General features: G+C 38.2%; 2 protein-coding genes across 3 annotated transcripts in view; one reads left to right on the top strand and one right to left on the bottom strand.

Annotated features, from left to right (window-relative positions):
* RSF1 (remodeling and spacing factor 1) overlaps positions 1–1,473 on the bottom strand; it is a 113,037-nt gene extending 111,564 nt beyond the window's left edge. The window contains exon 1 of one of the 2 annotated variants that reach the window (XM_074303989.1): positions 1,174–1,473. In XM_074303989.1, the coding sequence (XP_074160090.1) occupies positions 1,174–1,351 (178 nt within the window). In that variant the 5' untranslated portion in view covers positions 1,352–1,473. The remainder of the gene's footprint in view (positions 1–1,173) is intronic. The other variant, XM_074303990.1, reaches the window with a different exon arrangement.
* Positions 1,474–1,740: 267 nt separating this feature from the next.
* AAMDC (adipogenesis associated Mth938 domain containing) overlaps positions 1,741–21,585 on the top strand; it is a 53,784-nt gene continuing 33,939 nt past the window's right edge. The window contains exons 1-2 of the mRNA XM_074303991.1: positions 1,741–1,973; positions 20,542–20,692. Coding sequence (XP_074160092.1) covers positions 20,561–20,692 — 132 coding nt within the window. The 5' untranslated portion in view covers positions 1,741–1,973; positions 20,542–20,560. The remainder of the gene's footprint in view (positions 1,974–20,541; positions 20,693–21,585) is intronic.

Here is a 21,585-nt window from a genome sequence, read left to right as displayed (position 1 = left end):
CAAAAACAAAAGGGCAGCCTTCGAGAAAAAATGTTCAGGAGAGATGTGCAAAAAGCATGAGGGTTAGAGCTGCAACGCACCGGCGGGGGGGGGGGGGGAGAGATGCTCCAGCCAAAGCAGCCGCGGCAGCAGCAGGAAGTTTCAATGGGGCCGGGCCGAGCATGCGCCGTGCACTCGCGCGGTGGCCTTATGTGGAAGGAGCACCACTTGCGAACACCAATAATAGACCAGCAGCCCCAGAGAGAAACATGAGCAACAAGCACCTTCTTCTGCTCCGTTCCCCCCCACCCCACCCCTTTTCTCCGAGCCCCTCCTCCTACCACCGCTCCCCCTACATACACACACACTCACACTCACACCCCGCAAACGGGAGGGAAAGAGGACAGCGACTCCTTTCTCTTCCCTCCATCCCTGCAGCCAGAGGTGAAAAAGGAGGGAAGAACTGGGAAAGTGGAGAAATACACCAATGCATCGGGGGGGGGAGGGGAAGGCACCTTCTCGCCTCCGGGAAGAGCCGGATAGAGCAAGAACCCAGGTTCCATTCTTTCAGGAGATGGGGGGATTCTGAAAGAAGGGTCTTGAAGCGCATCCCCACTCAGAGCAAAGAGCCATAGAAGAATAAGGCGGGCGGGGGATGTAGGGGGCAACGAGAAGGGGGGAAGGGAGGAAGAAATGGAGGAGCAGGGAAACACTTTTCAGGGGGAGTGCGCACATGGAAGGGGAGCTCCTGGAGCTCCACGTTCCCCTGTAGCTAGACTCAGAGAGTGTGCATAAGGGTAAGGGTATAGGTAGGGGGCGATCCGAAGAGGGGCTGGGCCCGGCCTCCCCGGGGTGCTAGGAGAGGGGGCGGAGAAAGCGCAGGGAGGGCCGGAACCTGCGCTCCCCTTCCCAGCCCGGGAGGGAGCGGGGGTGTTAGAACCGCCGGCCCAGGAAAACAGCACACAATACCAAGCCTCCCCCCGCCCCAATTATCACCAACCCCCCCACCCATGGGGGGGGTACTCGCCCCGCCCCCTCTCCCATCCTCTCAGGGGACCCAGAAAGGGAGAGAGAGGCCTGGGGTCAGGCCGAGTAGTCATTTCCTTCCTCAAGGCCGGGGTGGAAAAGGTAACTCAGGCCTATTCCCGCCGCGGGGCCGCTTTGCTCGCCTGCCCGCTCGCCCGCCCCGCTTACCCTCGCTGTCGCCGGCGTCGGGCGTGGGAGCCTGCAGCACCCGCTCCAGCTCCGGGAAGGGCAACTCGGGCAGATCCAGCAGCGGTCCGTAGCGCTCCAGAAAGGAGCAGACCACGGCGAAGTTGGGGCACGAACCGGGGCAGCCCGGAGGAGCCGTCGCCGCCGCTGCCGCCGCCATCTTGGACTGGAGGATGGAGGAGGAGGAGTGGATAGAGATAGAGGGGGGAGGCCGGCAGCTAAGCGTGTCGGAGTGGACGCCAGGGGGCGTTGGAGAGCCGAGCTCCCCGCCGCGGAGATGAGGGGGGCGAGGTCGCCGCGATCCCACAATACCACAACCGCGGGGAGCAGTCGAGAACCGGACCCTTTGAGGGCAGAGGAGCCACCTCTTCCCTTCGCCCTCCTCCTTTCCCTGTCCCCTGCTATCTCCCCCTCCCGCTCAGTGCTCGCGTAGCCAGTCACCGATTCATGTGACAGCGGGAATGAAAACAAGGTGAGCGCGCGGCGGAGGCGGGGCCGAGAGCCCAGCAGATGAAGGCGGAGCTTCGGAAAGGGCGGGGAGGAGAGAAGAAATCGCGAGGCCAATGTGTGCAGCCGCAGGCGGGGCCTCGAGGTCCGGAGGTTGGCTGCGGGCGATGAATGGTGGAAAGGACGCTGCTGGGCGGAAGCTAGCGTGACCGCGAGGGCTGGGTTGTAGTCTGCTTTCGGCTTCCCAGAGCCTCGGAACCCCGGAGTGACGGGGAAAACACGGAGCCGGACTTTCGACCTGGGGCTCCAGGGCTGAGCCGACGCGGACGCGCGGGGTGAGTTTGTGGGGTTGCGGCGGACTTCGGTTCCCAGGAAAACGGGAGGGGAGGAAAGGAAAAACTGACTACTAATGGGGAGCAGGCCACCTCTAGTTTGCAGGCAGACCTCGGCCCGCACGCCCCCTCCTCTAGAAGGGTCTGTGGCTTGTTTACGAGGCTGTCTCCCTTTTTGAACAGAACTACCCCCCACTAGGTGTGTCATCCCCTTCTCCCACCCCGGACTACCCCTTCCCACGAAGTGTCACACCCCCTTCCTATGCAGGGCTGTTTCCACGAGGCGTCACCTCTTCCTCATGCAGGGGCCTTTCCTTCTATATAGGGCTGCGCCCCCACAGCGTTTCACGTCTCTCCCTCCTCCCCCGCCCCCCCCACCCCGTGTGTTGTAGCTCCGGGCTGAGACACCCACCCAATGCCCACCCACCCCCCAGGGCTGAACCAATCCTAAAGGTGGAGGGAGGTGATTTGCCCGAGCTGGCCCGCCCCCAGCTCGCTTTTCCGGATGGAAAAAATGTGCTTGACTTAGTGAAAAGTTACAAAGTGGGTGGGAAGGGGAAGGTTTAGCACCCCGGCTTTGGAAAGTGACAGTTCTCCAGTCTCCGAAGACACCTCTGAGCTTCTGCGTCATTCCTTTGGCCTTTCATCCACTTCGGGGTACCTGCCGCCCTTAGCCTGGCCCCATTCTCCTACTCCCTGACCCTCCTCCACGTCTTGGGCTGGAAAGTCGTCTCAGCTTGCACGGGGAAGGTGTGTGCCAGGCCTCGAGCTCTGTCTCTGCTTCCTCCCGAGCTCAGCACGGTGCCCTAGCCCCTGGGAACACTTACCTCTCTCAATCTTTCTTTGTGTAGCTTCCCTGAAGTTACAACTAAAATCTCACCTTCTAAAGGAAGTCTTTCCCATTCCCTCTGAATTCTAGTGCCCTCCCTCTGGATTATTTTCCATTTACTGTATATACTTTGTTCATACATAGCCATCTCCTTCTCCAATTCCATAGTGATGGTCTCATCCTGTATAATACAATCCCTTGCCCAGGCTTGTGGATTTCATTTTTGCAATTATGTATCCCAAAGCTCTCTTCTCTCTTCTGATATGACCACCCCACTGTTTCAATGCTAGACCTTATCTCTTCCAGCCTGGACTATTGGAATATCCTCCTGTAGGGTCCAACTTCCTCCAAGCTCTCCCAACTGCAATCCACCCTCTCTTTAGTCACCAAAATGATTTTCCTAATGGGCTTTCTGACCTTCGAACCTCCCTTCCAACCCCACTCTCTATCAATTAGCTCCATTGTCTCCTTATCTCCTCTAGGAGCAAGTACAGTTTGTCAGGTAAAGTCCTTCATAATCTAGATCTTTTCTGCCTTTACAATCTTTGTGCCCTTTAGTCTGCACCACATACTTTTTGATCCAGTGAAACTGACTTTCCGACTGTTCACACTAATAAGACTATCCATCTTTCAGCTCCAGGCATTTTCTGTCGCTGCCGACTATGCCTCTTAAACTCCTGACTTCCCTGATTCCTTCACATCCTAGCTAAAATCCCAACACACTCTTAGTGATTAGTGTCTTCCCTCTGTTAATTATTTGCTGTTTATTCTCAATATAGATTGTATTTATTTCTTTAAAGGCAGCAACTAACTTGCTTTTCTTTGTATTTCTAAGGTTTAGCACTGTGCCTGCCTTATTGTAGGTACCCAATAACTGTTTATTGATTGATTGCCTCCCTCTTAACTCTTGGAAAATGACTGCTAAACTACATATTCAGTAATAACAATAGCCGGTACTTCCAAGATTTATAAAGCACTTTACATGTTACCTCGTTTGATCAAGAAAAAGTATTAGGTGCCTATTATTTATCTGGCACTGAGGGAACTAGTAGTTGTACAAAGAATAAAACAATAGAATAAAATAAGCTTACATTTTAATGAAAAAGATGAAAATATATATAAATGTATAGCATAAAATATATATTTATGCTATGTATTATTTATGTATATGTGATTAAATATGAAATACTGTGGTAAAGATGAAACTTCCAGTTGAGGTTTATGGAAAGGCAATGTGCAGAAGACATTGTCTCACCTGCATCTTCAAAGTAATAGGAATTCCTTTTTTTTTTTTTTCCTTTTTCCTTCTTTCCTTTTCTTTTCCTAAAGGAAAAAGGAATAAAAAACTCAATTTAGCACAGATAAGGGGGAAATGCATTCCAGACATAGGACTGGACAAGTCAGTGCAAAGGCACTAAGAATTCAAATTAATAGCATTTATATGGGTGATATATTTTACCTGCACTATAACTGAGCATTTGTCTCCTGGATTATTACAATAGCTTCTTAATTGATCTCTCTTCCAGTCTCTCCCATTTTTCAATCCCTTCTCTACATAGCTACCAAATTGATATTCAGAAAGCATGGCTATATTTAAAACTAGAAGGGCAGCTAGATGACACAGTAGATAGAGCCCCAGCCTTGAAGTCAGGAGGACCTGACTTTTTTTTCCCTTTCTTTTTCTTTTTTTCTTTCTTTCTTTCTTTTTTTTTTAATTAAAGCTTATTATTTACAAAACATATGCATGGGTAATTTTTCAACATTGATCCTTGCGAAATTTTCTGTTCCAAATTTTTCCTTCTTTTCCCCCCTCCTTCCCCTTGATGGCAGGTAGTCCAATACATGTTAAATATGTTAAGATATATGTTAAATCCAATATACGCATGCATATTTATATAATTATCTTGTTGCACAAGAAAAATCGAATCTAGAAAGAAAAAAAAAACCTGAGAAGGAAAACAATGCAAGCAAACATCAACAGAAAGCATGAAAATGCTATGTTGTGGTTTACACTCAGTTCCTACAGGCCTTTCTCTGAGCATTGATGGCTTTCTTCATCACTGGGCAATTGGAACTGGTTTGAATCATCTCATTTTTGGAGAGAGCCATGAGGATCTGACTTTTCAAATTCAGTCCCAGACATTTAATATTTACTAGCTGTGTGTCCCTGGGCAAGTTACTTAACCCCATTTACCTTGCCAAAAACAACACTTCTATCCAAGAGCAAGCATTATCAGTAATGGAGATAAACTTGAAGCCTTCCCAATAATATTAGGAGTGAAGTGAGGATGCTCATTATCAATATTGTGCTAACAAGAAAAAGGAACTGAAGGAATAAAAATGGGCAATGAGGAAACAAAACTATCACTCTTTGCAGATGATATTGATGAGGTTAGTATCCCCTTGATCCCAGTTAATGGCAATAAGAGAGTTGTTAAAATCCCCCTTTGGTGGGCCTGCAAGTTCAAAGTGAAATTTACTTATCCTGAAAGATTAATGGCAAAAATTAAAGTTTATTGTTGGATACAAATCAGTTTGCTAAGAAACTGGCAAAGTCCTATTAAGGAAATGGAGTCTGGCACTGAAAAGAGAATGCCTTCTCAGCAGGCAGGGTCCTAGCAAACTGCTTAGGCCTCTGCAAAGAGTAAGTTTAGAAAGGGCCCTTTAAAAGGAGTCTTAAGGCTTCAGGAAACCAAGATTCCCAGATTTAGATGCTTATCAGTATCCAGTCCATATCTCCTTTTGGAATTAACAACACTTCAAAGGGGTGCTTCCATCAGGATTTCTAATTGAATCCAAAGCTCTAGCATCCCAGAAAGATAACTAATATGGGGGGATATGCCTTCCCTAGAAGGAGCTGAGACTCTAAAAGGGAATACAGTTTCAGAGTGATAATCTTTAAAGGGAACAGTTTCCCTCCCCCTTCAATATCATGGTATATTTAGAGAATCCTAGAGAAATCAACTAAAAACCAGTAGAAACAGTTAACAATGTTAGCAAAGTTGCACATAAATAATAAGCATTTCTATATATCAATACAACAAAACCCGGGAGCTAGAAGTAGAAAGCATGGCCCTTACCAGGTTAACCACCTTATTTATAAATCTCCACTGTTTCCTTATGACCTCTAAAGTAAAATGCAACTTCAAGTCAAAGACTCTATCTATTAACTAATTACCAACTAGCTGCCTAGTAAACTCTCTTTAAATACTGCTCCTGACAGAAATCCTAGGATATCAGCTTCTTAGAATCCTTGATTCTTTCAGAATTTAGCTCAATTGCCATTACCTACTAGAAGGGTTTTCTGGTCCCTTTTTGAAGGTTAAAGTTCACTTTTTGAAATTGCCTCATATCATCTTATATGTACTTTTCATTTACTTATTTATGTATATGTTTTATTCCCCCAAAACAATGCAAACTTCTTAAAGAATGGGACTGAATTTTTTTTTGGCCTTTACATCCCCAAAGTTAGCAGTATCCCCTACATAATAGGTACTTAATAAATATTAGGGTAATACGTAAATCAACAAGTATTATTAAGTGCTTGTGGATACAAGTAACATGAAAGAAACAATCCTAATTCCCAAGGAGTAGAGATTCTAAATTACAACAAGGACATAAATATGTTCAGAATAAATAATACAATAAACAAAATAGTTAAATACAAAGTAATTTGAGAGAAAAGTTACTCGTTGGAAATATCAGGAAAGGTTTCAGGCATATTGAAAGAAGAGAGGGATTGTAATAAGGTAGAGATGAGGAGTTATTCTAGGCATGGGGTATGGTTTTTGCAAAGGCACTAAGATGGGATGGAATATGACATCTGGGACAGTTTGGGTAAATAGTATTCAGGAGAGAGTAACAGTGAGACTGGAAACATAGGCTGGGGCCAGATTTTGAAAGACATTAAGATCTAAACAAGGTTCATATTTTCTTCTAGAAACAGAGAGCCACTGGAACATATTGAGTATGAGTGACACATGGTCATAGCAATATTAAGGTCACTTCAGCAACAGTGTGGATGATAGTTTTAGTTAAAAGATTTGAGTGACAGGAAGATCAAGTAAGAAGTCATTAAAGTATTCTGGGAGAAAGGTGAAGTGTCCTGAACTAAGATGTTCCTAAGATGTTCCTTTGAGAATTGTAAGAAAGGCAGAAAAGTTGGATTTCTACTGAGTGTTGCAAGCTTCTAGGCAGTGTAGGATAGAGGATACCATTGCTCAAGTGGTTTTCAGAAAGTGAGAGCTTAAGAAAGGTTAAGATTCCACAGAACAATTAAGAGATTAGTAGAAGCCTCCTGCAGACTAGGAAGTGGGAAGCTAGGAAGGTGCTGGTTCATTCAGCCAATCAGAACGAGTCTGGTAGATTTAAGATCCAGCCCAAACTAGTGGGGTCAGTGACTTGACTTAACCAAATCACTACTGCAGCTGCTTAATAGGCTAATTGAATATAAACAACATACCCTGTAGGAGGAGTCTTCTGCCATTTTTGAACATGGGATATATGATGAGGGAGGGGGGGAACATATTTATACATATTTATAGGAAACATGTAGCTGGCGTATTGGAAAGACTGTAACCCAGAAGAAACAGACCAATCTGTTCTCTGAAGGGAGGGGCTGTACTCCACTAGCAAGTGTAAAGGTTCTCTTACTTCTGGACTCAGTGCTACCTCTTCCTGAAGAGGAGTGGGGCCCAGCCAGAAACAGTAAGACTATTCCTTAACATTCTTCGTTAATAATCAATTAATAAATCAATATCTAATTTTCAGTGTCAAGGGTGTATTTCTTCAAGCCATTCTCCAATTGATAAATGGTCAAAGGATATGAACAGACAATTTTCAGATGATGAAATTGAAACTATTTCCACTCATATGAAAGAGTGTTCCAAATCACTATTGATCAGAGAAATGCAAGTTAAGACAACTCTGAGATACCACTACACACCTGTCAGATTGGCTAAGATGACAGGAAAAGATAGTGAGGAATGTTGGAGGGGATGTGGGGAAAACTGGGACTCTGATGGTTGGTGAAGTTGTGAATGAATCCAATCATTCTAGAGAGCAATTTGGAATTATGCCCCAAAAGTTTTCAAACTACATACCTTTTTATCTAGCAGTGTTACTACTGGGCTTATATCCCAAAGAGATATTAAAGAAGGGAAAGGGACCTGTATGTGCCAAAATGTGGCAGCCCTTTTTGTAGTGGCTAGAAACTGGAAAATGAATTCCTATCAATTGTCGAATGGTTGGGTAAATTGTGGTATATGAAGGTTATGGGATATTATTGTTCTGTAAGAAATGACCAACAGGATGAATACAGGGAGGTTTGGAGAAACTTACATGAACTAATGCTGAGTGAAATGAACAGAACCAGGAGATCATTATATATGGCAACAACAATACTGTATGAGGACGTATTCTGATGGAAGTAGATATCTTCGAGAAAGAGAAGATCCATTTCAGTTCCAGTTGATCAATGATGGACAGAATCAGCTATACCCAGAGAAGGAACACTGGGAAATGAATGTGAACTACTTGTATTTTTGTTTTTCTTCCCAGGTTATTTTTGCCTTCTGAACCAATTTTTCTTGTGCAACAAGATAACTGTTCAGATTTGCACACATATATTGTATCTAGGATATACTTTAACATGTTTAACATTTATAAGACTGCCTGCCACCTAGGGGAGGAGGTAGGGGGAGAGAAGGGAAAAGTTGGAACAGGAGTGAGTGCAAGGGACAATGTTGTAAAAATTACCCATGCATATGTTCTGCTAATAAAAAAGCTATAATTAAAAATAAAAAAATAAAAGAATTTGGAACTAAAACCTTGGCCAAAAAAAAAAAAAAAAAAAAAAAAGAATGTTAAAAATTGTTTTTACGGGGGCAGCTAGGTGGCACAGTGGATAGAGCACCAGCCTTGAATTCAGGAGGATCAGAGTTCAAATGTGCTCAGATACTTAACACTTCCTAGCTGTGTGACCCTGGGCAAGTCACTTAACCCCAGCCTCAAAAAAAAAAAAAATTGTTTTTACATGTAATTGAAGAAAAGTAAAATATTATTTTGGGAAATATAAAAAAGAGTATTTCTAACAATGGAGAAGGGATCAGATGTAAGAGATCTTTTTTTTTTTTTTAATTCATTTTTCCAAATTATCCCCTCCCTCCCTCCACTCCCTCCCCCCATGACAGGTAATCCCATACATTTTACATGTGTTACAATATAACCTAGATACAATATATGTGTGTAAATACCATTTTCTTGTTGCACATTAATTATTAGCTTCCGAAGGTATAAGTAACCTGGGTAGATAGACAGTAGTGCTAACAATTTACATTCACTTCCCAGTGTTCCTTCTCTGGGTGTAGTTATTTCTGTCCATCATTGATCAACTGGAAGTGAGTTGGATCTTCTTTATGTTGAAGATTTCCACTTCAGATGTAAGAGATCTTAAGGAGCTTAAAAAAAAAATCAAGATTTGACAGCTGATTGGAAATGTGGGGTAAAGGAAGGTGAGGAGATAGATACTACCAATATTATCAATCTAGGAGACTAGAAGAAGGATGGCACTTTAATGTAATACTTTGGGAAAGAGTGTATTTAGGAAGAAAGATAATGAGTGTATTTTCAGACTTCTTGAATCCCAAAAATCTAGGGAGAGACTAGGGACTGGATATGTAGATTTAGAAGCCATATAGATATGATAATTAAACTCTTGAGAAGTAATGAGATTACCTAGAGAAATAAGAGAATGGGGTGTATGACCAAGCCCTAGCATAAACCCATAGTTGAGGGCAGAGAGTGATATAAATAATGAGCAGAAAAGGAGACCAAGTAGGATCTGTACCAGGAAAAAGTATCACAAATACTAGCAAGACAGAGCATTCAGAAAAGAGAAGGGAGTCAACAATGTTAAATGCAGCAGATGGGTTCAGAAGAACGCCTCAAGGGAGCTTAAAAATTCTATCATGAAGTCAAAGTGTTTTCAAAGGGCTTCGTACTCTTTTTCATAAGAATAGTGACATTTTAATTTTCAATATGGTAAATATTGGTGGATATAACTAACATGTAATAGAAGTAATACTGATAGCTAACATATATATGCACTTAACCACATGCCGGGTTTTAAGTTTTTCAATTATCTCATTTGATCTATACAATCCTGGGAGGTAGTTGCTATTATTATCATCCCAACTGTACAAATCAAGAAATTGAGGCAAACAGAAGATAACCTACTTACTCAAAGTCACACAACTAAGAACTATGCAAAGATGGATTTTAACTAAGTCCATTGAGGAGGTTCTCAATTTTTTAAGAATATAATAGAGGTTTTGATACCAAAATGTTTGAGAACCATTGCTCCAGAGGAATGAGAAAACACCTACCATGCTAAGATCATTTGTAACTTAGAGACAATAGTTTCAGTTAAGTGATAAAGTTAAAGCCAGACTGCAAAGAATTGAGGAATGAGAAGAAATAAAGTGGAGGCAGCTCTGTCAAGGAATTTGGCTGAGAGGTGCAATAAAGGATAACAGTCTGAGGAAAAACGGTAGGTTATAATAAAGTTTTTTTGTAAGGGCTGAGAAGATTAGGAAATATTTTAAGAGCTCTAAGGAAGGAACCAGTAGTAGGAACTGAAGGTAAGAAAAAGAGCATGAAATCAACAAGGGGATGATTGAGGTTGCACTTTGCAGAAAGGAAGTGATGTGATCAAGGGCACATGTAGAGATGAGGAGTGTCTAAGGATGTTAAAATGAAGACAAAGAAGAGGAAACTCATGTTCAATGTCTTCAATTTTCTCAGTGAAATAAGAGACAAGAGTCTCAGCTGAGAGAGAAGGAAGAGGACAAGATGGCTAAGATGGAATAGATAGAAATTTTTTTTTGACTATCTGTAATAAAAGGTTTTTGCTAAAAAGAAGTTCCAGCCTTCTACCTAGTCTAAAAAGATGGATGACTCCCTCCATATATGTACAGGTAGGAATGTGCAAACAATGCTAGTGTATACCTAAAGTTACTCTCCCATTGCTTGCTAAGTCCTTTCTTACCCCAGTCCACAGGGAAAATGTGATTTGTTGGTTTCCTTGTTTGAGGAATTTTTTGTTAAATTTTTTTTCATTTAATTATTTGCTTCATTTAAAAAATTTTTTTCAGTGTCTAATTCTCTCCCTCCCTCCAGCTTGAGAAGGCAAGCAATGTAATACCCATTATATATGTGAAATCATGCAAAACATTTGTTGTTCAGTCATGTCCAATTCTTTGTGATTCCATGGACTATAGCCAGTACTCCATGGAGTTTTCTTGGCAAAGATTCTGGAATAATTTACCATTTCCATTTCTGATGATGGAAAGCAAACAGAGATTAAGTGATTTGCTCAGGTTCACATAAGTAGAGGTACCTGAAACTGGATTCAAACTCAGGTCTTCCTGACTCCAGGCCTAATACTCTTATCTACTGAGCCACCAAGTGTCCCTGTAAAATATATTTCCATAGTAACCATGTTGAAAAAACAAAGACAATAAAGATAAAGTGAAAAAAAAAAGTGCTTAAAACTATACTTAGAATTGATCGATTCTTTCTCTAAATACTGGATAGTATTGTCATTATGAATCCTTTGTCAGAGATCACTTAATTGCTCAGAGTAAGTTAACACTTGATCATCATTACAATATTGCTATTACTATGTACAGTGTTCTTCTGGTTCTGATTCTTTAATTTGGTATCAGTTCATCTAGGTTTTCCCAATTTTCTCTGAAACTATCCCTTTCATTGTTTCTTACAAAACAAGAGTATTCTATCACAATCAAACCCCACAACTTGTTTAACTATTCTCCAATTGTTGGGTATCCCCTCAATTTCCACTTTTTTGTTACCAAAGCTACTTTAGATATTTTTGTATATAGGGGTTTGTTTCCTTTTTCTTTGATCTCTTTGGAATATAGGTCTCACAGCAATATTGCTGGGTCAAAAAAGTATACACGGCTTTATAGACCTTTGCCCATAGTTCCAAATTGTTCTCCACAATGGTCAGACTTATTTATAACTATATGAACAGTGCGTGAATGTACCTATTTTTCCACCTTCCCTCCAAAATTCATCCTTTTCCTTTTCATTCCTTTTAGCCAGGCTAATAGGTAAGAAGTAGTACTTCAGAGTTTTAATTTGCATTTCTCTAATTATTATTGACAAAGAGCATTTTTATATGATTATTGATAGCATTAATTTTTCTGAAAACTTTATATTCTTTGAACATTTATCAATTAGAGAATGACTTTAAAAATAATAAATTTGGCTCAGTTCCCTAAGTATTTAAGAAATAAGGCTTTTATCAGAGAAACTTGTAAAAAACTTACCCTCCCTTTCCCATAGCTTCCTGCTTTTCTTCTAATTTTGGCTGCATTGGTTTTGTTTGTTACAGTCTTTTTTATTTAATGTAATTAAAATTATCCATTTTATTTCCCATGATCCTCTTAATCTCTTATTTGACATAAATTCTTCCCTTATCCATAAATCAGACAGGTAAATTTTTCCAGGTTTCCCTAATCTTTGTCTAAGTCATGTACCTATTTTGAGCTTATCTTGACATATGGTGTGAAGACACCTAACTTTGCCTAGTTTGCCAGACTGCTTTTCAGTTTTCCTGGTAATTTTTTCTTGAATAGTGAGTTTTTGCCCCAAAGTTTAGATTTCAAGGTTTATCAAACATTATATTATAGAGGTTATTTGCTTTTATATATTATATACCTGATTTATTCTACTAATCCATCACTCTTTATCTTAACCAGTAACAGATTGTTTTCATGATTACTACTTTGTAATACAATTTGAAATCTAATACTCTTGGGCTTCCTTCATTTTTAAAAAAAATTTATTCCATTGGTATTGGCCTTTTGTTCTTTCAGATGAACTTAATAGCTCCTAATAATTGTTTAATTTCAACTTCACAAGTGGTACATTTGCCGTTTTCATTTTTGATACTGGAAATTTTGTTTTATTCTTTATTAATCTCTCCTTTGATTTTCAGGTTTTCTATTTTGTGTTCAGTTGTGAATTTTTAATGTTTCTTTTCTCATAGTTTTAGTTGCCTATCCAATTTATTGATCTGGCCCTTTTTTCTTTTATTATTTTAAGCATTTAGAAATATAGATGTTACTCCTAAGTACTGTTTTAGCTTCATCCCACAAATTTTGGCATGTTGTTTCATTGTTGTCATTATCTTTAATGAAATTATTAATTGTTTCTCTGATTTTTTCAGAGGCCCCAGTCAGGTATTCCTGGCCAAAAATACAAAGTACTTTGACAAAGAGTCTAGGGATGAAGGGGCAAAAAAAACCTGGTATTTCATGAACATCAATTTTATCTGAATAAGAAAAAGGATGTAATTAGGAGTATGGTCAAGGGAAAGTGATGATGGTCAGTGGAGCAAAAGCAAGTTACTAATTTTAAGCATACTCTTGCTACTTTATTTTTTGTAAAGAAGGAGGTATAAGAAGGTAGATTGGAGGAAAATTCATCTTCAGCAGTCCTGACCATGAATGTTAACAGGATGAACTCAACTGTAAAACAGAAAAGATTACCAAAAGAAATTAAAAACAAGTGTGTCCTTTATATGATACTTTAAACAAAAATTCATATGGTCAAGGGGCTAAGGCAGAATTTATCATGCTTTGCCAAAACTTTAAAAAATAAAAAAGGATCCGAATATAATTCTTCCTTTGCAATAACAACAACAACAAAATTCGGTTCTGCACATATATATTGTACCTAGGATATACTATAAGATATTTAATATGTATGGGAATGCCTGCCATCTAGGGGAGGGGGTGGGGGGAAGGAGGGGAAAAATTCGGAACAGAAGGGAGTACAAGAGATAATGTTGTTAAAAAAAAAAAATTACCTTTGCATATGTACTGTCCAAAAAAAGTTTTAATTATAAAAATTAATTTAAAAAAATAAAAAAAATTTCCATCTAAGTGAAAAATAAAATAAAAAAGGATAGCAATTATGATCTCAGAAAAAGCAACAAGTAACAGGGATATCTATGTTTTTGTTTTTTTTTTAATTATTTTTGGTGGTTTTTTAAATTGCCATTTTTTTATTTTTAAAACATATGCAAAGATGATTTTTCAACACTGATACTTGAAAAACCTTGTGTTCCAATTTTCTTCCTTCTCCCCACCCCCTTCCCTGAATATCAAGTAATCCAGTATATGTTAAATATGGTAAAAATATATGTTAAATCCAATACATGCATACATATTTATTCAGTTATCTTGCTGCACAAGAAAAATCAGATCAAGAAGGAAAAAAATGAGAAAGAAAATAACATGTAAGCAAACCATAACAAAAAGAGTGAAAAATACTGTTGTGATCCACCTTCAGTTCCCACAACCCTCTTTCTGGGTGCAGGTGGCTTACTTCAACATAAGATCATTAGAATGGTCTGAATCATCTCATTGTTGAGAAGAGCCATGTCCATCAGAATTGATCATTGTATAATCTTGTTGTTGCCATGTACAATGACCTCCTGGTTCTGCTCAGTTAATTTAGCATCAGTTCGTGTAAGTCTTTCCAGGCCTCTCTGAAATTATCCTGTTGGTCATTTCTTATAAAACAATAATATTCCATAACATTCATATACCATAATTTATTTAGCCAGTCTCCAATTGATACTGGCGTATCAGTGATACTCCAACTGATCATCTATTCAATCCAGTTCCTTGCCACTACAAAAGGGGCTACCGCAAACATTTTTTTTTTTTAATTTTTTATTTTATTTTATAATTATAACATTTTTTGACAGTACATATGCATGGGTGATTTTTTACAACATTATCCCTTGCACTTCTATTCAGATTTTTTCCCTTCCTCCCCCAACCCCCTCCCCCAGATGGCAAGCAGTCTTATATATGTTAAATATATTACAGTATAATTTAGATACAATATATGTGTATAGAACCGAATTTTTTGTTGCACAGGAAGAATTGGATTCAGAAGGTAAAAATAACAGTTTACATTCATTTCCCAGTGTTCCTTTTCTGGATGTAGCTGGTTCTGTCCATCATTAATCAATTGGAATTGGATTAGCTCTTCTCTATGTTGAAGAAATCCACTTCCATCAGCATACATCCTCGTACAGTATCATTGTTGAAGTGTATAATGATCTTCTGGTTCTGCTCGTTTCACTCAGCATCAGTTGATGTAAGTCTCTCCAAGCCTCTCTGTACTTCTCCTGTTGGTCATTCATCTTCCAGCTTCTAGCCACTATGAAAAGGGCTGCCACAAACATTTTGGCACATACAGGACCCTTTCCCTTCTCTAGTAGTTCCTTGGGGTATAAGCCCAGTAGTAGTATGGCTGGGTCAAAGGGTATGCACATTTTGCTAACTTTTTGGGCATAATTCCAGATTGCTCTCCAGAATGGTTGGATTCTTTCACAACTCCACCAACAATGCATCAGTGTCCCAGTTTTCCCACAGCCCCTCCAACATTCATCGTTATTTGTTCCTGTCATCTTAGCCAATCTGACAGGTGTGTAATGATACCTCAGAGTTGTCTTAATTTGCATTTCTCTGATCAATAGTGATTTGGAACACTCTTTCATATGAGTGGAAATACTTTTAATTTCATCATCTGAAAATTGTCTGTTCATATCCTTTGACCATTTATCAATTGGAGAATGGCTTGATTTCTTATAAATTAAAGTCAATTCTCTGTATATTTTGGAGATGAGGCCTTTATCAGAACCTTTAACTGTAAAAATTTTTTCCCAATTTGTTACTTCCCTTCTAATCTTGTTTGCATTAGTTTTGTTTGTGCAGAAACTTTTTAATTTGGTGTAATCAAAATGTTCTATTTTGTGATCAATAATGGTCTCTAGTTCTCCCTTGGACACAAACTCCTTCCTCCTCCACAAGTCTGAGAGGTAAACCATCCCATGTTCCTCCAATTTATTTATGATTTCGTTCTTTATGCCTAAATCTTGGACCCATTTTGATCTAATCTTAGTATGTGGTGTTAAATGTGGGTCCATGCCTAGTTTCTGCCATACTAATTTCCAGTTTTCCCAGCAGTTTTTGTCAAATAATGAATTCTTATCCCAAAATTTGGGATCTTTGGGTTTGTCAAAGATTAGATTACCGCAAACATTTTTGCATATGTGGGCTCCTTTCCCTCCTTTATTATCTCTTCGGGATACAGACCCAGTAGAAACACTGCTGGATTAAAGGGTATGCAGAGTTTGATAACCTTTTGGGCATAGTTCTAAATTGCTCTCCAGAATGTTGGATCTGTTCACAAGTTCACCATCAATGTATTAATGTCTCAGTTTTCCTACATCCCCTCCAACATTTGTCTATTTTTTCCTGTCATCTTAGTCAATCTGAGAGATGATACCTCAGAGTTGTCTTAATTTGCATTTCTCTGATCAATAGTGATTTGGAACACCTTTTCATATGGCTAGAAATGGTTTCAATTTCTTCATCTGAAAATTGTCTGTTCATATCCTTTGACTTATCAATTGGAGAATGGCTTGAACTATTATAAATTTGAGTCAGTTCTCTATATATTTTAGAAATGAGGCCTTTATCAGAACCATTAAACATAAAAATGTTTTTTCTAGTTTGTTGCTTCCCTTCTGATCTTGTCTGCATTAGTTTTGTTTGTACAAAAACTTTTTAACTTAATATAATTAATATTATCTATTTTGTGTTCAATAATGAACTCTAGCTCTTCTTTGGTTACAAATTCCTTCCTTCTCCACATATTTGAAAGTTAAATTGTTATATGTTCTAATTTGCTTATAATAATCATTCTTTATGTCTAAATCATGAACCCATTTTGACCTTATCTTGGATACCTATATTATCTTAAAACTTCTATAGAAAATGAGTTAATATCAATAATGAAATAGCATCTACCTGAATGAAACAAGCAGAACCACGAGAACATTTTACACAGTAGCAAGATTATGTGATGATCAACTGTGATGGACTATGATCTTCTCAATAACATGGTGATTCAAAGCAATTCCAATAGTCTTGGGATGGAAAATGCCTTTCTTAATTAGACAGAAAACTTTGAAAACTTACTGTGGGTCAAAATATAGTATTTTCTCCTTTTTTGTTTGATTGTTTCCTTCTTTCCCATGGTTTTCCTCTTTTGATCTGATTTTTCTTGTACAACATGACAAATGTTGAAAACTATCTTTACATGTATTTGGAAAAATAAAATTCTCTTGAAAAAAAAATTTTTAAAAAGCAAAAGATTCCTAGCTGTGTGATTCTGGGCAAGTCACTAGTGCAACCCCGAAAAAAAAACAATAATGCCAAGATATTTTAACTAACAGTATTGTAAAAATTGATAAACATATCCCCATAAGCAAAAGCTCTTTTGGGAGGAGCTATAATATAGCTTCTCCCATCCAGATGCTACAGTTACTAGTCACAACTAAATCCCAGGCGGTCAGAAAATCTCTGGCCACTGCCTGGCACAGTGGTTCTTTACCAATCTTACCTTACTCAGAGGTCTTCAGAGATCTCTGTCCACCTCCTCTCTGAGCAGTGGTTCTCACATTCAATAGAGCACCCGAGGATAGCTGCATGCTATCTTTATTCCATGTGTTCACATCCTGCTCTTTACTGACCTCCTTCTGACTCCTAGTGAACTCCCTTGAACTCCTAATGAACTCTACGTACTTTCTGGTCCCCACAGCTTATATATATATATGAGGTCACACTCATAGCCAATTAGAGAAAGAGATGCCTCCCGTTGATGATGTGATCTCAATGCAACCAGAACTTTCGCACACTAGGTGGTCCACACTGTCCACAGAAAACCACATCGGGTATCTCAGGCTTCAAGGCTTTATACTTCCTTATTGCACAGCACAAGCTTCCTCTTTGGACTCTTACACTGTAGTAATTTTTAAGAGTTAGGAAGAGTTTTCAAGAGAAATTCCTTGATGGAGCACAACAAAATAAAAATTATATTCAATAAAAGATCATTTAGGAAACTAGCTCAATCCTAAAGAATTTATGAGTAACAGGACAAATCATAGAAGAAATAAAAAAAAATTTCATCAAAGAAAAGGACAATGTGACAGTATAACAGAATTTTTGGGATATAGGCCAAATAATCCTTAAGGGAAACTTTACATTGTTAAACAAAACAAAACCAAGCAAAAAAAACCAAAATAAACAAACAAACAAACAAAAAATGGGAAAAGAACAGCTCAGTCAATAGAGTAGTATACTAGAGGGGAAAAAAAACCCAGAAAACCCAGTCAAATAAACCCAATTAAATATCAGAATGCACAGTCAACAATCAAAGAGATTTAACAAAATTGAAAATAAATTTTAAATCAATAACATGAGAAGCTGATTTTTAAAAATATATATTTTTCTACGAATTATTAGCTAGTGAATTGTCACTAGTTAATTTTTTTTTCTGATTAAAAGCAGTGAAAATCAAATTGGCCATTTTCAAAGATGACTAAATAGAAATCAACAAAAGAGAAAAGGAAATTATTAGAAACTACTTTGTCCAATTACATGCCAATAGATTTGACAGTTAAAAGGAAAGACTATAAAATATGAAATGCCCCAATTAACATAATAAGAAATAAAGAATTTAAATAACTCAAGCTTAGAACAATAAATATTGAACAAGTGATAAATGAGCTCCCCAAAGGAGGATAAAAAACTCAAGACTGCTACATAGACTTACAAGAGAGTCCACTAAAATTAATTGAAATTATTAACAATTCAACAAAATTATAGGACACAATATAAATCATCAACATTTCTACATATTGCCAACAAAGTCTAGCAACAAAAGATAGAAAAAGAAATTTCACTTAAAATAATTGTAGACATATAAAATGTTTAGGCATCTGTCTGCCAAAACAAACCTAAGAAGTATATGAACACAATTACAAAACACTTTGCACACAAAGCCAGTTCTAAATAACTGGAAAAATATCAATTGCTCTTAGGCTAAGATAATATAAAAAAATTGAAAATTCTACTTAAATTCATCTACTTATCTCTCAGATCTATGCATAAAGAATTTAGAATCAAACAAGATAGAGGGAGTATTATAAAATAGATAATTTTGATAATATAAACTTAAAGTTTTTGCACAAACAAAACCAGTGCATTCAAAATTAGAAGAAAATCAGAAAACTGGATAAAAATATTGCAACAAATACAGAGGTCTCCATTCTCAAAAATACAGAGAACTGAGTCAAATTTATAAGGATATAAGTAATTCCCCAATTGATAAATTGTTGAAGAACATGAACAGGAAATTTTAGATGAAATTAAAGTTATCTATAGTCATGTGAAAAATTTCTCTAAATCACTTGATTAAAGAAAGGCAAATTAAAACAACTCTGAAGTACCACCAAATTCCTATCAGATTAGCTAATGTGACAAAAAAAGAAAATGATAAATGTTGGAGAGGATGTGGGAAAACATGGTATTGTTGATGGAGCAGTGAACTGATCCAGCCATTCTGGGGAGATTTGAAACTACATCCAAACATACATAAAACTGTATACAATTTGATCTAGCAATACCACTGTTAGATCTATATCCCAAACACATCCAAAAAAAGGGGAAAGGCCCCATTTATTCAAAAATATTTATAGCAGCTCTTGTTGTGGTGGTTAAGAATTGGAAATCCAGGGGTTGCCCATCAATTAGGGAATGGCTAAACAAACCACAATATATGATTGCAAATATTGTGCTATAAAAAATGACAAGCAGGATGATTTCAAGAAAAACCTGGGAAGACATACAAAGTGAAGTGAGCATTATCAGAAAAGCGCTGTATATAGTAACAGCAATTTTGTTTAATGAAGAATTGTGAATGACATCTATTCTCAGCAATACCAAGACAATCCCAAAAGACTCATGATGAAACATACTATTCACCTCCAGAGAAAAAACTGATATCATTTCAATTTCTTCTTTTCTTCTTTTCTTTCTTTCACATATCGTTCAAGTCTTCCTTTTTTTTTTTTTTTTTTTTTTTTTTTTAATTTGCTGAGGCAATTTGGGATAAGGGACTTGCCCAGGGCCACATAGCTAAGGAGTGTCTGAAATCAAATTTGAACTCAGGTCCTTCTGACTTCAGGGCTGGTATTCTATCCATTGTGCCATCTAGCTTTGAGTGTTTGAGTCTTCTTGAACAGAATGAATAATGTAGAAAAGTTTTACATGATTGTACATGTGTGACTTCTATTGGATTGCTTACTATCCAGGGAGGAGGGAGGGGACTGAAGAAGGGAGGGATAGAATTTGGAGCTTAGAACTTTTTTTAAAAATATATTTTAAATTCTTTTAATATATAATTAGGAAAAATAAAATTATTTTAGAAAAAAAGAAGACATACATATTTGAACAGTTAATGATAGGAATGTCTTTGCTTGAATATGCCTATTATATGATTTTTATTTTTCCTTCAATTGGGGAGTAGAAGAGGAGAAAATAAATGTGTTAACTGATTAAAAATAATAAAGTTATATTAAAAATAAAGGTTAAGAAGTCATTGAATCCTTCAGAGCTCCAGTGATCTCATTTGTAAAATGACAGGTTAAATAGACTGAATGAACTCTAAGATCCCATTGAGCTTTATGATCCTGTAATACCTCCTATCAAATTATATATTGTAGGCTGCTTATCTCTCGTCTCTGGGATATGCTTAAGCCTTAACTGACAGCATCTCTGATTTTTTCAGGTTTTGATTCATCTCCAGTATGTCTTCCCCCAAAATCGCTTCCCTTTCTTGGGGTCAAATGAAGGTCCAAGGTTGTAGTACAACCTACAAGGACTGCAAAGTGTGGCCAGGGGGCAGTCGGTCCTGGGACTGGAGAGAAACCGGAACCGAGGTAATCATTTGGTCTTTGGTTTTCATTCCTCTTGAATTAATCATACCTTTAATGTGATGTGTCCTAGAGGCACCTCAACTTCCTCCTCATCTATTAGTTCATTTTTTCCCTCTATATTTGTTTAGTACTTACTATGTTACAAATATAATCACACGGTGTTTTATAACTTAAACAATCAACAATAGTAATAATAACTGGATTGCCCTCCCCATATGAGTGAACAAGGAAAGAAGAGAAATAACTTTTAATTTTTTATTTGTCATTATATGAGCTGAGTGGAGAAATTTGGTATGATTTTTAAAAGTGGAGCCTACCTGTAAAAAGCTTTCCAGCACTTTACCTTAGAAATAACTCTAGTTCTTTCTTAAGCACTGATAACACTTTTTTTTTTTTTTTTTTTTTAAGTAGTAGATATCATTGGGCCAGTATTGGCAACTCTTTAATTAGTAATTAGGAGATCTATTCAAATTTATGGAAATTTCTTTCCTCTCATTCCTTTAACAAACATTTATCAAGTACATACTGTAGGAAGAACTTATAGTCTAGTAAGGAGATAAAAGGCACAGCATTATATTGCAAGGATGTATTAGTCTGGTATAAAATAAAGAGCTATTTGAGATCCAAGAAGGAAAGCCATGACCTGGGCTCTGGGGTTGTATTGTGATCAGTAAAGGTGGCATTGGGACTGGACTTCAAAGAAGGAAAGGGCAGGACGGCATTGGAGCAAAATGAATAAAGGCACTGAGGGGAATGGGGGCAGCGGAAGGTTCAGAGAATGTATAAAAGAGACAATTATGAGAGGAGATGGAAAGGAGTGTTTCCACTACAAAGAGATAAGGGTTCTTGATTAGGTCTCTGAATGTAATTTCCCCTAAAAATAGCATCTTAAGCAA

The sequence above is a fragment of the Sminthopsis crassicaudata genome, chromosome 3 (assembly GCF_048593235.1).
Source record: "Sminthopsis crassicaudata isolate SCR6 chromosome 3, ASM4859323v1, whole genome shotgun sequence".
Lineage (NCBI taxonomy): Eukaryota > Metazoa > Chordata > Mammalia > Dasyuromorphia > Dasyuridae > Sminthopsis > Sminthopsis crassicaudata.
The sequence above is the reverse complement of the archived record's forward strand: the minus strand, read 5'-3'. Positions and strand labels throughout refer to the sequence as shown.